At 51.7% G+C, this 17,549-nt stretch overlaps 1 protein-coding gene across 1 annotated transcript in view; it reads right to left on the bottom strand.

The window, feature by feature from the left end:
* LOC120384516 (heterogeneous nuclear ribonucleoprotein C-like 2) overlaps window positions 1-17,549 on the bottom strand; it is a 46,027-nt gene that overhangs the window by 16,893 nt on the left and 11,585 nt on the right. Inside the window, exon 2 of the mRNA XM_039503348.1 lies at window positions 15,863-15,941. Within this exon, the coding sequence (XP_039359282.1) occupies window positions 15,863-15,941 (79 nt within the window). The remainder of the gene's footprint in view (window positions 1-15,862; window positions 15,942-17,549) is intronic.

Genomic DNA, 17,549 nt, shown 5'->3' with positions numbered 1-17,549 from the left:
GTGGAAGTATGCATCTTGAAGATCAAGGGCCGAGAGCCAATCTCCTTCCTCAGACGCTGAATGATCACTGATGGGTGACTGTCTTGAATTTCTGCACTTTGACATATCGGTTGAGTGCTCTGAGGTCCAGTATGGGTCTCCAGCCTCCCTTTTATTTTGGTGTCAGGATGTAGCAAGAGTAGAAGCTTTGCTTCTGAGGTGCACAGGCACAGGTTCAATAGCTCCTACTCTGAGGAGATGGTTTACCGCTTGACGTAGTGAACTCTCATGAGAAGGGTCCCTAAAGCAGGATGGGGAAGGGAGGAGAAGTAGATGGCATATCTATTCTGGATGATCTCCAGCACCCACTTGTCAGAGGTTACCCGTTCCCAGATGCTGCGGAATGGGGCAAGGCGGTGTCCAAAAGGAGGAGTGGGGTTTCCCAGTGTAAGGTGGTGAGGAGTGTTCGTCTCAACCAACCCGTCAAAACTGCCACTTGGAGGTTAAGGGGTCAGATGAAGACAGCTGTGGTCCTGATTGCTTTTGCTTGGGGAACCTTGATTTCTTTCTCTGTGGCTCATAAGATCCCTGTGATGAGCACTGAGGCATGTGCTGCGATGACCGGGACTTAAACAGCAGCTGAGGGCTGTATTTTCTCTTGTGGGCCAGCATGTATCCCTAGGTCACCCAAGAATCCTTCAATGTGTGAAAGGAACATCTGTCTTTTCAGTGAACAGCTTCATTCCCTCAAAGGGAAGGCCCTCCACTGTGGGTTGGACCTTTTTAGGGAAGCAGACAACTGTAGTCATGAGGCCCTTCTCATAATCATGGCCGCGGAACTTGAACAGGCTGCCATGTATGCCGCATCTAATGCAGGCTGGAGAGATGTTTTTGCCACCAGCTGGCCCTTGTTAATTATGGCCATAAATTGGTCTTTGTGGGAGTCCAGGAGCTGATCAATAAAAGAACCTAGTTTCACATAATTCTGGTAGTCATATTTGGCCAACAAAGCCTGGTAATTAGCCACCTGGCACTGAAGAGTGGCTGATGAAAACGCCTCTCTGCCAAACAGATCCAAGCCTTTCCCGTTTTGGCCATACGGGGTGGATTTAAACTGGTACTGGCAGCTCCTAGAATTAACTGGATCCACAGTGATGGAATTGGGAGGCAGGTGGGAGAATAGACATTCCGTGCCCTTCGCCGGTACATAACACTTTTTGTCTGCTCGATTGCATGTCAGCGGGACAGACACAGGGGTCTGCCATATAATTCTTGCAGGATCCAGAAGCACCTCTCAGCTGGGAGGGCCATTCTGGCAGAGGTAGAAGAGTGGAGAATGTCCACCAGTTTATGGTGAGGTACAGTCACTTGGTGCAGCTGTATTTGCAGGGCTTCTGCCACACTCTGAGCTAAGTCCTGGAATGACTTAAAATCATCCACCATGGATGGCAGTGGGGGCATCACCCCTCGTCAGGTGAGGACAATGAGAGACGAACTTGAAGGGTGTCTTCCCTTTCTGCTTCAGCCTCAACTTCCTCCCCCAGGTGCTCAGGAGGTTCCGAACCTTTGACGTCCCAGCTGAAGGAGGGTGCCTCCTTGCCTGCTGGTACACCACGCTCGGGGTCTGGGAGGCTTGTTGCCTCTGGGCCCGCCAGGAGTCCCAGTCCGGCCCTGCCAGGAGTCCCAGTCCGGCCCTTGAGGGTAGGGGGCTGGTGCCTGGTACTATGGCTGCCCAAACCATGGAGGTTGAGGGTCCCTGATGAAATTGGGATCCCTATGGAGGGTAGGATGAGCGGTGGGAACCCAAGTGCTCTTGCTGACTACCTGACTCTGATGTGGAGAAAGGTGGTGCACGGCATGGAGATGTCATTGAGACCAATGCTCTGGGAGAACTCGGCAGCGGAGCCCTGGTACTGCGTCGGACACAGAGATCCGTGGCACACTGGAAATCTGCTGGCGTGGATGGTGTCGGTACCAGTTGTTGTCAGTGCCAAGAAGTCTGTACCGATGGAATTGGAGAGACAGACCTAATCGTATGGTCCATCAGTGCCACGTGCACCAGGCTGCATGGCAGCGCTTACCTTGGGGGAGGGGCTCCCTGGTTCCCACCAGCATGTCCCTGCAGCTCCTAGGCAGAGGAACCGGGGGCTCTGCATGCTGCCCGCACCCGCAGCTTCCATTGGCTGTTGTTCCCAGCCAACAGGAGCTGTGGAGCCGGTGCTTGTAGCAGGAGCAGCACACGGAGCCCCCCTGGCTGCCCCTCCCCCTAGGAGCTGCAGAGCCATGCCAGTCGGAGCCAGGTAGGGAGCCGGCCAGCCCCGCCAACCCCCCGCCCCAGCACCAGCGGGGGTCCCGGGCCACGCCCCGCCACCCGCCTCCCCCCCGAGCACCGGGGGGGTCCCGGGCCATGTGTCACTGCCCCCTCAGCACCCGCGGTTTTAGTCAGGGGTATATAGTAAAAGTCATGGACAGGTCACGGGCCGTGAATTTTTTGTTTACTGCCCATGACATGTCCACGACTTTTACTAAAAATACCTGTAGCCTTAGCCGTGAGCTACCCCCATCAGAACACACCTGCTCCGCTGCTGAAAGACACAGGGAGCCTAGCGCTACGCCACCCTTCTGCCAGAATTAGCCTGGTGGGCCCCTGAAACTCAGGAGAGCAGGTTCAGTTCCTGTCTGTGCCACAGAATCCCTGTGTGACCTTGGGCGAGTCACTTAATGGCACTGTGGCTAGTTCCGAATCTGTAAAATCGGGATCATAATCCTCCTGTTTGGTTAGATTATTTCATGTCTCTCACAGTATTGCAGCTGAGGTCAGGGCCCCCTGGTGCATGGCACCGTACAAACACATTGCAAGAGCCAACGCGCTGACAGACTAGACAAGACAGAAAGGAGGGGAAAACAAAGGCGGAGAGAGAGGACGTGACCTACCAGGTCAGGGCACAGGTGGAGCTCAGTCCCAGTCTTTCTCCCTACTTACTAGGCCATGAGAGGGAGGAAGTTAGTCCTGCCTCTGCCCCCGACTCGATCGGTGATCCTGGAAAGATCACTGTGCCTCAGTTTCCCCATCTTAAAAACAGGCATTGGCTGCAGACAGGTGGTACCAGTGAGCTAAGAGAAGTTTTTCCATCTCTAATTACTATGAGTCTATTAGAAGTCCCTGCTCACAGTGCCTGGGAGCTGGTTTTAGGAGCAGTACACAAGGAACTATTTTTATGGCTGAAATCCCAACTGGATATCCAGGATCTCTGATCCTTCGTGGGCCGTGTCACCCATTGACGGCTTCCAGTGAGAGACCCTCACCGAGTCACTGGGCGATGCGCTGGAACTACTCCATATGAAGCCAGCCACGACTCTGGGGAAGTCTCCTCTCTCTGAGCAGACTGTCGCCAGGGCAAGAAGCCTACAAAGCTTCGATCTTCCTGGGTCTGGCCTCAGAGCATTCAGCCTCCCCTTCTACACCGTGCGCTTCCCGCAGCGAGTCTGCCCGGGTGGGGCTCCTGGGGAAGCCAGAGGGCCCTGCACACCAACTCCGCAGTCAGCAGTGACTCTCAGCCAGTCGGTAAAACAGAAGGTTTATTAGTCGACAGGAACACAGTGTAGAACAGAGCTGTTACAGACATTGTGACTTTCAGCCAAGTCCATCTTGGGGAGTCCTGGGCCAGATGCCCTGGACTCTCCCTCTCCTTCTTCCAGTGCCCCACAGCAGACTGCCCGCTTCCAGCAACCTGACCTCTGACCCGCCCCTTGCTCCTCCTCCTGGTCTTTGTCTTGCTTCCCGCAAAGAGTCACCTGGTTGCATCCCCCTCCTGGGTCTCAGGTTACAAAGGGCACCAGTCATAGCATCCGTGCAGGCAGCTGGAGCAGCCTCACCTGCCCCAGAGGTCTCAGCCAAAGTCACCACACACACCACACCCCCGTTCCCACCAAGGTACTGGTGCAGCACACAGGGAAACTGAGGCACACACAATAGTCATGCAAAACAGTAAAACTCACATAGGCTCAGTTAATAAGACTCACATACAACATAACAAGGGAAAATCCCCACTTGGTCACACAGGCCACTGGCCCCGTGCGGCAGGAGAGGCAGCCTCTGCACTACAGTGCTGCTGAAGCGCCTGCACCCAACCACAACGCATTAGGGGAAGCTTGAGAAGCCAGGACACAGTGTTCCAAGGTCAGAGCAGGATAGTGCCAGGGGCTTATCTCCCCTTCTCCAACGGCTATTTCAGGGTGCGGGAAGGACTCTAGCCCACATGCTACAGGCGGCCAACGAGAGCTGGAATTCCCAGCCAGCAAGGAATCTTGGAACATGTGAGCTCACACATAGCAAAACAAGACACCTTCCATTGCGTGCACGTGCACACACACACCCTCACGTGTAGCTGGGGAATTCAAGCAACAGCTACAAAACACAGCCAGGAATCCGAGAAGGCCTCCTCTTTCGTTTCTGCAAACCACATGCCTCAGGCTTATGGGCCAAGGGCGTTCTGCCCCTGGTCCCGGTCCCCATTAGACTGAGCTGTTCTCTCCTCAGGCCCTGTGGCCCCTCCTTGAGAATTTAATTCCAAATCACAGTTCAAAGCGCTTCCAGCAGGGGGAGGGGAAACACTCTCCCAGCCTCCCCCTCATCTGCATACTTTGGGAGGGAAACGTCTGAAGAAGAGTGGGGTCAGAGCCAGACTATGCTGCACCCAACAGAAGAGTGGTTCCAGATCCAAACTCCCCACAGACCAAGCCCAAGCCCCCAAGGTGAACAACCCCAAATTCTGGGACGTTCAGCTCAGGATCTTGAATTCTGGCATTCAGGGGGTGAGTAAGACAGGAGAGTTGGCACACTGCAAGCAGTCGGTGGCTCTGGAGCTCATTCATTCTGCAGACACCTTTGTAAGAGACGGATCCCCTCTGACCCATCCCCTCTCCCGCCCCTGCTCTGCTGCTTGGCTCTCCAGTGGCTCTCCTGACCACAGGCGGTGCATGGCATCCTCTCCCCAGCATCCAAAATATCATTTGAAACAAACACCTTGGACTGCTGATGAAAATCAAGGCGAAGGAGTTGGGGTGAGCCCTATGAGCTGCACAGCCATATTTCAGCAGGAAGATTTGACATGTGACCTCTCCAGCATCCCTCCTGTAGTGGCATCCAGTTGGGAAAGGAGAGTCCCCCAAGGCCATAGAGAGAGCTGTGAGATTCCACTACAAAGCGAGTGTTTCTGGCCGTAGAGGAGTGTGCTCTGAAGTGGCATCCAACCCCTGGGACCCTTTCTTCACTACCTTGCCAAGCTCCAGCCCCATCAGACGCAATGGGGAGGGAGGTCCTGTTTTGCACAGGGCTCATGGCATGAGTTTGGGGCCAGATTCCGTGAACAGCTGCGATGAGATGGGAGAGCTCAGACAGGGAGAACAGACAAAATGTTACCAATGAAAGCTGCAAGGATCACGGCTCCTCCCACCGAGCTGTAGGGTGGGATGTGAAGACGAGCACGTTCTACTGATGCTGCCGAGGCGGCAGAATGGTCTGATCCAGGGATAGGCAGAGAGCCACACACTCCACTCACACCCTTTGGTGGGGCAGCGCAGCAGAACAGCAAGTCCCGCAGTGGCATCACATGCATTGGCCTGCCTGTGTTCAGCTCCCTGATTTCGGGAAGGGGGACAAGGCCATGCCCTCGACCTGCCTTTGTGCTCATCCCCACTGCCCCTGTTTGGTAGCCCCTGGGCACTGTCCACCACAGCCAACCAGGAGGGAGCCTGCTGGGACCCACCTCCCTCTCTGGCTCCAGCAGGTGCGGGCTCAGGGCGATAGGAAAAGTCACCACTTGCCTCCTTTCGCAGTCTTCTGCTTGGTGCTGGCAGAGCCTCTCACCCGTCCCTCCCTCCGGGCAGAGATGGTGGTGCGGTCTCCTCTCTCGGCTGGCGAGCCAAACAACACGTCTAGGGGCCAGCTGCAGCCCCTTGGCTACCCGCTGCCCATTCCTGGTCTCATGGTTAAATGACAGAACTAGGTGGCTGGGGGCTGGGTCCCAGACTTGCTGTGCGACCTGGGCAGGCTTGTGCTGGCCTCGCTCCGTGCCTCAGTTTCCCCACTTGTAAAATGAGGAATAATATTTGTCCTTGTCAAATGCTTTGAGACCTTTGTGTGACAACAGCAACGTAAGTGCCAGATGTTATTACCTTGGCATTTGGGCTGGACCCCGAGACTTCCAGGAAAAGTGTCAAGGGGATCTCTGATCACAAGTGGGGACGACCTTGCCCAGAAGACAGCATCTCCAACAGTCCCTAACAACCTGGGGTGGGAGCAGCTGGTTTGGCTCTGGCTCCAAGGGGAGAATCATCATCGCCCAAAGCCCTAGCGCCCAGCCTGGCGTACGTACCGCAGCTCTGGGGCACTGATCAGCATGCTCTGTAGCTGATAAGCACTGTGCATTGACCAAATGCACCGGGGTGGAGGGAGCGGTTGGCTCCCCTTCCTGCCTTGCTCAGAGGACGTGGCTGGTTCTGGATTTCAGGTCGCAGGAGGCTGTGGTATTTTAGAGGGTTTCAGGAATGGTTCATGCTGGTCCGACAGACAACAATAGCAACAGCCCTCCTTTTAAAGGCACAGCGCAGCAGCTCTTTGGCAGCAGAGGGGAGAGCAGCCGCCAGGAATGCAGGAAACACTGCCACTGCTGCTATTGTTTGCACCTGGAGTTATTTCAGGATTCTTTGTTCAGGCCCTTTTGTTTTCCAAGTTTCCATCAGGGGGATCTGCTGCTCCCTTCTCTCTCTGGCCTGTTCTTATAGGGACAGTCAGGCCTTCAGATCCATGCCTACAGCATCCAGTCCTGCCAAAAACTCATGGCAATGTTCTCCCAAGAGGCTGAAGGAAAGGGAACGCGGGCTCATGGTCAGGGGCAGCCTGGGATTTAGAGAGTTCTGGCCACCGTTTAGCACTTTATTTGGAGGCTAGAGTCACACAGGAGGGGAGCGAGTAGCCCGGAGCTCCTGTGCACTCCTTCTGGCTACCCCGTTCTCTACAGCCCCTCCTGTTAGCACTTAGGCATCAGGCTCCATTAGCTTGATCTGCTATACCAGGGGTAGGCAACCTATGGCACGTGTGCCGAAGGCGGCATGCGAGCTGATTTTCAGTAGCACTCACACTGCCCGGGTCCTGGCTACTAGTCCGGGGGGGGGGCTCTGCATTTTAATTTAATTTTAAATGAAGCTTCTTAAACATTTCAAAAACCTTATTTACTTTACATACTACAATAGTTTAGTTATATAATATAGACTCATAGAAAGAGACCTTCGAAAAAGGTTAAAATGTGTGACTGGCACACGAAACCTTAAATGAGAGTGACTAAATGAAGACTCGGCACAGCACTGCTGACAGGCTGCCGACCCCTGAGCTATACCATCTCCTACTTTGCCTCCAGCCGTGTGGTGTGACTGAAGAGCCAGACCTGCATCAGCATTCTCTCCAGCAGCTGCTGCTGAGAGGGGCTGGGACTGGATTCCCTCACTCTGCAGAGCCTCCTGTTGGGGAAGCCCAGGAGCAAATCAGTTGCTAGAGAGCTCCATCCGTGTGCACATGCTTAAACCCTCTGCAGGATCGGGCACTCGGCCCTTTGCAGGATACAGCCCAGAAAGCCCATCGGGAGCTACACGGTGCAGCCATGTAACAGTGACCAAACACTGCTAAAAGGAAGTGAGATGGGACTGGAAGCTCCTTAGAAACTGCAGCTGGAGATCACTGCCTGGAGACCAACAGCCTAGATCAGAATCCCCAGGCAGCCAGCCCCAAAGGGAGCCCAGTCAGAACACACAGGCCCTGGGTTTGTCACATCTGCATTCTTAAGAGGAAGGTGGTGACTTTCCAATAATCTCTGAGGCTGGAATAAGAACGAAGCCGTGAAGGCTAAAGAGAGAGACAGAGAAGAAGGTGGCGGAGAGAGGGTTAGGCTCCCAAGGGATAACAGAGGGGGACAGGGAAAGGAGAGTGTCAGGATGAGAAAAAAGGGGTTCTGACACTGGAGGAGGAGTTCTAGGACACGGACAGGGGCCTGCACAGAGTGGGTTAATTTAACTCACCAAGTGGAAAGCCTCAATGTAAATCACTGATTTTAATCAACTTTTCCATTTGTACTTTAGCTATTTTCTAAAGAAAAATGCATTCTCATTGGTTGATATAACCATTAAAACATGTTGACTTACAACTAAATAGAGCCTTTATACTAGATTTAGTACATATTTTTGCTGCCTAAGAGAATATATTATAACTATATAGATTTATTTAAGCAATGATATAGCTTAATATTTTCAGATTCTTATTAATGTACAGTTTAGTAGGTTACAAAATAGCAATGATCTATTGCTTATTTACTAGATAATTAACCTTTTGTTCATGGTCTGTGTCAAGCTGCATTAGGATGGTAACTGGAATTTAATTAAACACACAACAAACCCTTAATACAGTACATGACCTATTATGCCACATTTATAAAGTTTGACCTCCAAAATTAGGTGTTTTCCCCGATTCTTTCTTTATACAGAAAAGCAGTCTTTTTTTTAAACAGAGATTCCTGGATTTAGCATATTTATTTTTTATTTCAGTGTTTTAAGAGTTTATAGCAAGTTTTAGCCGTAACATATTTTGTATTAAATTCAGATTTCATTTTAAACAGGTTTATTGTTAAAAATTTATTATAATTCAAATACCAAAATGGAAAAAAATTCAATTTATATAAAAAATCCATTTGTTTTTAAAAGAAATCATCAATTTTTGTCCACCCCGCGTCTGTGACATGGTTACTGGGAGGCATTGTGATCTCCCTATGCACACGACTCCTGCTGACTGGCAAAGCGCTTTCACAGCCCTCCCTTGCATCCCAGCAAGAGCCGTTGGTGCCCCCAGCTCTGCAATGGCAATGGACAGCTGGAGTGATTTCACTTCCGGCTGGAGGGGTGGCCAGTGAGGACTCTACCCTAGCGTCAGCAATCTGAGGCATTGACTGTGGCAGACTACATGGCTCTGGGAAGAAGGATAAAAAAGTTTGGGGTGCCAGTGGAGTTCTCGTCCATCTTCCCCGTTGAAGGAAAAGGCTGGGCAGGGACCGTCAAATCGTGGAAGTAAATGTGAGGCTACACAGGTGATGTCAGCGAGAGGGCTTTGACTTCTTCGACAATGAGTTGATGTTCCAGGAAAGAGGATTGCTGTGCTGGGATCGGCTCCATCTGACATTCTGATAAGTTAGCTGGAGAAATGAGGGCTTGATGGAACTCACATTAAGTGGATACATAATTGGTTAAACAACCACTAACAAAGAGTAACTATTAATGGAATGATGTCAGGTTGGAGGGAGGTCTCAAGTGGGGTTCCACAGGGCTCTGTTCTGGATCCGGTGTTGTTTAACATCTGTTTTAATAACCAGGATGTAGGAATAAAGAGCATACTGATCAAATGTGCAGATGACACAAAGCTGTGGGGCGGAAGCTGCCAACACTTTGGAGGATAAAGCTAAAATTCAGAGGGATCTTGATATATTGGAGAACTGGGCTAAAGACAACAAAATGAAATTCAGCAAAGGCAAATGTAAGGTGCTACACTGAGGGAAGAAAAACCAAATGCACGAATACAGAACGGGGGATAACTGGCTTGGCAGCAGCATTGCTGAGAAAGTTCTGGGAGTTGTGGTGGATCACAACCTCAACATGAGTCAGCAATGTGATGCTGCGGCAAAAAAAAGCAATTGCAATTTTGGTTGCATTAACAGAGGCATAGCATGGGAGTGATAGTACTGCTCTACTCAGCATTGGTTAGGCCTCAGCTGGAGTAGTGTGTCCAGTTTTGGTCACCAATGCATAGAAAGGACGTGGAGAAACTGGAAAGGATCCAGAGGTGAGCGACAAAGATGCTCGAAGGGCTGGAATGCAAGTCATATGAGCAAAGGCTGAAGGAACAGGGTAGGTTTAGTTTGGAAAAGAGGAGTGTGATGGGTTGGATCACAGAACCCCCCTTGGGAGCTTTCAACTTATGTGTCAAGACTACTACTGCCCCTGCTTTCCTGCCCCGTCAGCTTAGGACATCAGTGCCCTGCCTGGTTTGAACCAGACCCGCTAGACTGCTGCAAACCCAGACCCAGGTGTGGATCACGTCCCTCAACAGCTGCAGGCTTCCCAGAAAAGCAGCTTATAGAAGTGTTCCTCCCTTTAACACTCAGATGCCCAACTTCCAATGGGGTCCAAACCCCAAATAAATCCATTTTACCCTGTATAAAGCTTATACAGGGTAAACTCATAAATTGTTCGCCCTCTATAACACTGATAGAGAGCTATGCACAGCTGTTTGCCCACCCAGGTATTAACACAAACTCTGAGTTAATTAGTAAGTAAAAAGTGATTTTATTAAATACAGAAAGTAGGATTTAACTGCTTCCAGGTAGTAACAGACAGAACAAAGTTAAGTCACCAAGCAAAATAAAACAAAACATGCAGATCTATGTCTAATCAAACAGAATACACCCTTAGAGGTGCGTCAGTAAGTTTTTCCCTCAGACTGGACACCTTCCAGGCCTGGGCACAATTCTTTCCCCTGGTACAGCCCTTGTTCCAGCTCAGGTGGTAGCTAGGGGATTCCCCATGATGTCTCCCTCTTTTGTTCTGTTCCATCCACTTATATATCTTTTGCATAAGGTAGGGAATCCTTTGTCCCTCCCTGGGTTCACACCCCTCCTTCTCAATGGAAAAGCACCAGGTTAAAGATGGATTCCAGTTCAGGTGACATGATCACATGTCACTGTAAGACCCCCAAGCCTTCATTCCTCCCAGCCTGACTCACAGGAAGGCCTGGCTGCAAACAGAGCCATCCACAATCAATTGTCCTGGTTGATGGGAGCCATCAAGATTCCAAACCACCATTAATGGCCCACACTTTGCATAATTACAATAGGCCCTCAGAGTTATAGTTCATATTTCTAGTTTCAGATACAAGAGTGACACATTTATACAAACAGGGTGACCCCATTCAGTAGATTATAAGCTTTGCAAGGATACCTTACAAGAGGCCTTTTGCATGAAGCATATTCCAATTACATTATATTCACTCATTAGCATATATTTATAAAATTATATCGAGTGCAACGTCACAAGGAGATTAAGAAGGGACATGATAGTGGTCTTCAAATACTGAAAGGCTGCCATAAAAAGATGGAGAAACATTGTTCACTCTTGCCCCAGAGAGCAGGACAAGAGTCAATGGGCTCAAACTACAGCACAGCAGATTTAGATTAAATATCAGGAAAAACTTTGTATCTGTAAGAGCAGTCAGCCAATGGAACAGACACCTAGGCAGGCTGTGGAAGCTTCTTCACTGGAGGTTTTCAAAAGGATGATTTAGACACAACAAATCTTGCATCTTGACAGAGGGTTAGATTACATGACCCTGGGGGTCCCTTCTAGCCCTGTGGTTCTATGATTCTATCACACTGGTCAGGAAAGCCCGGCAGGCCCCTCGCAGCACCATGCTGAAACACAGGTCTGGCAGCAAAGATAACAGTGCAGCTTCCCAGGCCGGAGCCTGGCAGCAATTCCATTTGCTGTATGCTTAGCTCACAGCTGGCTGGAGATAGCACCCATAGAGCGCAAGCTTGAAGTGTACAGAAAATCCACCCTGTTGCCCCTGCCTAGTCCTCCCAGACCTGCCACCCAGTAAAGCATCAGCAGCCAAATCATTTTTGTCAAAAAAAAAAAAAAAAAAAATTAAAAACTCCACCCCCTCTAATCTGCTCCCCAGACAATGGAGCTCTTTGTAATCCCAACTCTGCTTTGTCAAGCTGGCAGTGAAACAGGGCAGAACCCGAAAGTAGCTGCCTCTCCTCAAGCACGCCTCCGGGCCATTTCCTCTGTTCTCGCTGTACCACGAGCTACTTCCCAAGCAGCCTGTATCCTTGAGAATGAACAAGCACAAGCAAAACAGGATTCTTCAAATGGAAGGATACGTTCCCTCCCTCCCCTCACACAGAACCTAGCCCTGCTGTTGGAGCGGCAGCATCGCTGGACAAAAACTGTGAATAGATCAGTCCTCCTGGCTAAGCACTGGGGTTGCTGTCAGCCAGTTCCTGCAGTGGTAGAAGACTCACCTGCCATGCAGGAGGCCTGGATTCGATTCCTAGCTAATGCAACAATGTTCCCCCTCCCCCCGCCCCGCAGAGTATTCAGCTTCATGCTGTCAACAGCATTAACCCCCAGAGAGCAGTAAAACAACCACATGCTTCACAAGTTACACAACAGGCAAACTATACTGTCTGCCTGACTTAGCTAGGGAGCCCCAGGGGCAGGCCTGTGTCTCCCTGTAGGTATAATGGCAAGCGTCCTGGGCGACTCTCAACACATAATAATGAATCAGTGAGAGAGGTCTGGAGGTGTAGGCAGTGCACCTACGCCCCTAAAAGGCCGGATGTTTCTCTGGGCTCCCTAAGAGCAGAGAGGTAACATGCATGGGCTAGCGGCTATGTCAGGAGAGCTGCAAGGGTCAGAGTGTCCTTCCATATGAATGGAGGGTGCGTTCGTATGGAAGGACACCACTCTGTACATAACTGTAGCCAGCGATAAGATTCACGTACTGTATAACAATGGCATCTAGAGGCCCCGTGCCAGACTGGGGCCCCATCACACTATGTACTGTACAGGCCCGACTCCAAAGAGCTTACCATCTGCAGAGATGAGCCCTGCATAGGTGGGAGAGGAAACAGAGGCGATTACTCAGCAGCAGAGCCATATGGGTCCCCACAACTTGCCCCACTGAAATGCAGCATTATGAGCCACTGGATGTGGCATGAGCCTGGATTCTACCCTTGGCTCTGACTTGATTTGTGGTCTTGGCCAAGTCCCTTGGCCCCTCTCTGACTCAGTTTCCTTATCTGTGCAAGGCACTGCAGAGTGTTACCTGCCTCTGTAGTGCACTATAAATGAGCCATGTTGTGAGCAGGACAGTGCTCCTAAAAGCGGGGTGCCCCAGACGCAATAAGCTGCGGATGGGGGGTGAGCAGCAACAATGGATCTCATGTGGCCAGGGATGTCCCCTCTTTGCCTTCATCCCAGCAGGCTGCGACACCATCCCCATGGCAACTGACAGAACAGTTAGTTCAATGCACAAGCGCTCTCTAGCAAGATTGCCAGCTGGCAGTGTCCCTCCTGCTCCACATGCTACCTTCCCCAGATCCCGGCCCTGCTCCTTAGGGAGAGTGCTGACTCACCGCAGTTTACTCGGCAAGGTCAGCGGCTGCCCAACTTGCCTGTCTCCATGCAGGGGAGTCGAGCCAGGCTGTCTTCCTTCCCTCACTGCTCCAGTTACCCGTGATGGTTGCAAAAGGCAAGGTCTGTGCTTTCGCGACCCGCCTCAAGGGCTCTGTTATGCCACCTCCATGCTAATGTGGGAAGGATGGATTGGCTCACGAGCAGAGAAGGGTCCCAGCCCCAGCTAATTACCCACTGCCTGAGGATGCCTGGATCCAGAATTTCAGTTCAGCCCCTTTCAAAAAGAGGAGTTGACAGATTCAGAGGAAGATCTGGCCCCAGATCCCTGGGGGCTGGCCAGTAATGAGGGCGTGTGTATGAGTGTGGAGATGGAGCAATAGCAGATTCTATTACAATTCAGGGTCCAGAGTGGACTCTGCAGATGGTTAAGCCAGACACACGAGCAAGCTGAAGTGGCTGGGAGCCAAATTAGCATGGCCTTCCAAGAGCTTGTTCTCAAGGCTGTGCCTTGAGAGTGGATCAAAGCTCCTCTTCCTTAGTTGCAGTTCTATACTAGAGATGGGCAAATCTCAAAGTGTGGAGCTCAAGAGCTGTGAAATGGACCCAGCAGTATAGTGCCCTGGATCTAGAAATCCACGATGGTCTAGAGTGATCTGGAAATGCTCTAGACTCAGATGGAGAACTCTAGATCAAGATACCGGAAGTGCTCTTGAAATGGCTTACAAACAGCTCTCGGTGTCGGGCCCTCTGCACCCCTCCAGCTTAAGGCCCAACGACATGGGAGGGAAAGGTAGATGCTTTGCTGTGGTTTCCACCATATGGTGCTGGCCACCTTGGGAGGCAGGGTACTGAATAAGATGGCGGGTGCGAAAGCTGTAGATCTCTTGAGATATCTAGATAGACTTATGTGTAGTGCTGGGGAAGAGCCAGTGGTCGTGGTACATGTAGATACCAATGACATAGGGAAGGATAGGAGAGAGGTCCTGGAGGCCAGCTTTAGGTTGCGAGGTAATATAAATATAAAATCATGACTAGTGTGGAGAAAGTAAATAAGGAAGTGTTAATTATGCCTTACCATAACACAAGAACTAGGGGCCACCAAATGAAATTAATAGGCAGCAGGTTTAAAACAAACAAAAGGAAGTATTTTTTCACACAACGCACAGTCAACCTGTGGTACTCCTTGCCAAAGATGTTGTGAAGGCCAAAACTATAACAGGGTTCAAAAAACGACTAGGTAAATTCATGGAGGACAGGTCCATCAAAGTCTATTAGCCAGGATGGGCAGGGATGGTGTCCCTAGCCTCTGTTTGCCAGAAGCTGGGAATCGGCGACAGGGGATGGATCATTTGATGATTCCCTGTTCTGCTCATTCCCTCTGGAGCACCTGGCATTGGACACTTTTGGAAGACAGGATACTGGGTTAGATGAACCTTTGGTCTGACCCAGTATGGCTGTTCTTATGACCCTGGGTCTAAGCTGGTCTGGCAACACCTGTGCTCCTCAGTTCAATCCCCGGCCGTTTCCTCAGAGGGACCAACATCTCTAGGAAATCATTTTCAAGGCTGGGACAGTGAATTTCAACATATTTCTAAAGCAGATTAACCTTTAGAGCTCCTAATTTCTATTGAGATGCAGCCTTCTGACAGCTATGGAGAGTGGTGCCAGGAAACCTCCCCTTCCCCGCAGGAGAGCAGTGCGAGGAACCCCCCCCCGGGAGAACAGCACAAGAAAACCGCTCCTGGCCCAGGAGAGCAGTGTGAGGAAACCGCCCCCGCCCCACCCCACCCAGGAGAGTGGCACGAAACTGACCCCTTCCTCCCGGGGAGAACAGTGCAAGGAAACCATCCCCCCCTTGGGGAGAACTGTGCGAGGAAACCATTCCCCTGCGCCCCCACCGCCCCCAGGGAGAATGGTGAGAGGAAACCATCCCCCCCACGTCCAACCCAGGGAGAATGGTGCAAGCAAACCACACACACACACTCACACAACAGCGCAAAGAATCCGCCCCTGCTGTGCCCAAAGCACCAGCTCCCCAGGGAGCTCAAAGATAGTCTCTGTCACTCAGATCCCCCAGCCAGTAGAGGGCGAGGCCAATACAGTGGGTGTAGTAGAGGATCATGGGTAATTAGGACACTTTATCTGAGATTTGAAAACATGAGGCTGAGTTACCACGAGAGCAGGCTTTGTGCCATTGCTGAGAGCCATCATGGCGTTTAAGCAGGCCTCCCCATCTCAGCTGGTACACCTGCCACCCCACCCCTTCCACCCCCCCAGTGGGACGCAATGCATTATGGGAGTCACCTGTGGCTCGACTAGAGATGTCATCCAGAGCCCAGAAGAGAGCGAGAGTTGAACGCCCTGCCACCCAAGGGCTGGGCTGTGGTGGGGTGCAGGAGGCACTGTGGGCTATGGGAGGAGAACCTGGAGGGAGCAGGACCTGGCTGAGTGAAGAGCTGAAGAAGATGGGATATGGGGAGGAGGGATGGTGGGAGAAGAGAGACCATCGGAGTAGAGGTCTTGTCTCACGAGAGACCCTCTGAGGCTCTCCCGACACTATTGAGGATAATCCCCAGGCCCAGAAGCAAGCACCACTCAGCACAGCACCCCCACCCCCACCAGACCACAACGTGCCACGCAGACTCACTGGTAGAGGGTGCCGCCATGCTGCCGCTTCTGTCCAGGCCTGGCTCGGCTCGGCTTGGGTTCTCTGGCCATGTCCAAATCTAGGGGAAGAGACAGCGGAGGAGTGAGACAGGGCTAGGAGCGGGGATGAAACGGCCAGGGGAAAACAGAAAGGAAGGGGGGTACGAGAAGAAATAGACGTATATTGCCTTAGAGTTGGGGTTCCGAAAACACCTCAGGGAGCTGGCAGCCAACACCCACTGGCTCTCAGGAACCACCTAGGCACGTAACTTCCACTGATTTCAATGGAACTCAGGTGCCTAAATGCCTTGGAGGAGCTGGGCCCTGGCTCCTTTAGGCACTTTTGGAATCTTCTTATTGTTTTCAAGCCCCCCGCCCCGTTTCTGAATGTGACCCACAAGCAGCGAGAACCAGAGGAGTGATTCCAGTGACTGACTGACTGACCTCCAAGGCAGCTCTAGCACGTCACACTTCCAAGCACTTCACAGTGACTCCCTCATCCCCTCACCTCCCAAGCAGGTCAGTCAGTATCCGAGGCACAGGGATAGTAGAGGCCGCATTTTGAAAAACAGCCTCTGATTGGTGGGGGAGAGTTTCTGGTGCCTGACTTGAAATCAGGAGGGCCAATTGTCAGGCGCTGAGCACTCACAGTACCCGTGAATCCAACTGCAGCTCAGGGTGCCTTAACTGTCGGAAAACCAGGCTCATATTAAGCACCCAAAATCAGAGGCCACTTTTGAACACATTAGCCTAAAAGCAAACTAGCATCAGAGCCATGAGTTGAATACAAGAGTCCTAACTCCTAGTCACTGGTTCCAACCACTATGCAACGCTCCACACACAATACTTCCACATGCTGAAGGTACAAAGGCACCATAACCACCAGTAACCCACACCGCCTAAGCACCCTCCTTTCCAGATCCTCCAATGACTGCCACAACCTCCCGGGGTGCCTGATGCTTCCATTCTGCATGAGCAGGGCTTTAACCGTTACAGAACATGGCTGAGGGCCTGCCTGTACATGGTCCCTCTTGGTCAGGCCTGGGGTACTGTAGGGGACAGGTTCCTGGACAGAGCCCCATTATCACAGGTAGTCCCTATATTATGGTAATAACTGGGAACCCCAGTCCAGGGACTGCACCCCATTGTGCTAGACACTGGACAGACGACACAAGCAGTAAGGACAGGATGTGAAGAGGAAACCGACAGCCAACTGCAACCTCTGTCTAGGGTGACCACACTTCCCAAAGGGAAAACAGGACACTACGTGGGGCTAGCGCAAGCCTCCCCCACCCCCCCAGTACGGGGCTAGCCCAAGCCACTCACCTGAGCCCCCCAGGCGGGGCTGGCATCACTGCTTGCGCAAGGCTGGGGCTGGCATCACTACTCGCCCGAGCCCTGCCTTCCCCCTGCCCAAGACCTGCATGCCTCCACCTGAGCCCTGCCTCCCCCACTACGCAGGGCTGGCATCGCTGCTTGCCCCAGCACATTCCTCCACACCCCACTTTTTTTTGGAAAGTGAGCATTTGTTCTGTTTGCTCTTGCAACTGATCAAGCTAACAAGAGCAAACGGGACAAATGCCCACTGTTGCCAAAAAAGTCAGGACCGTCAGGACAGGGCTTAAAAAAGGGACTGTCCCGGCCAAAACGGGACGTCTGGTTACCCTGCCTGTCACCCAGATGCCTCC

Source organism: Mauremys reevesii, linkage group 16, assembly GCF_016161935.1.
Source record: "Mauremys reevesii isolate NIE-2019 linkage group 16, ASM1616193v1, whole genome shotgun sequence".
NCBI lineage: Eukaryota > Metazoa > Chordata > Testudines > Geoemydidae > Mauremys > Mauremys reevesii.
This window is presented reverse-complemented; position numbering and strand designations above follow the sequence as displayed.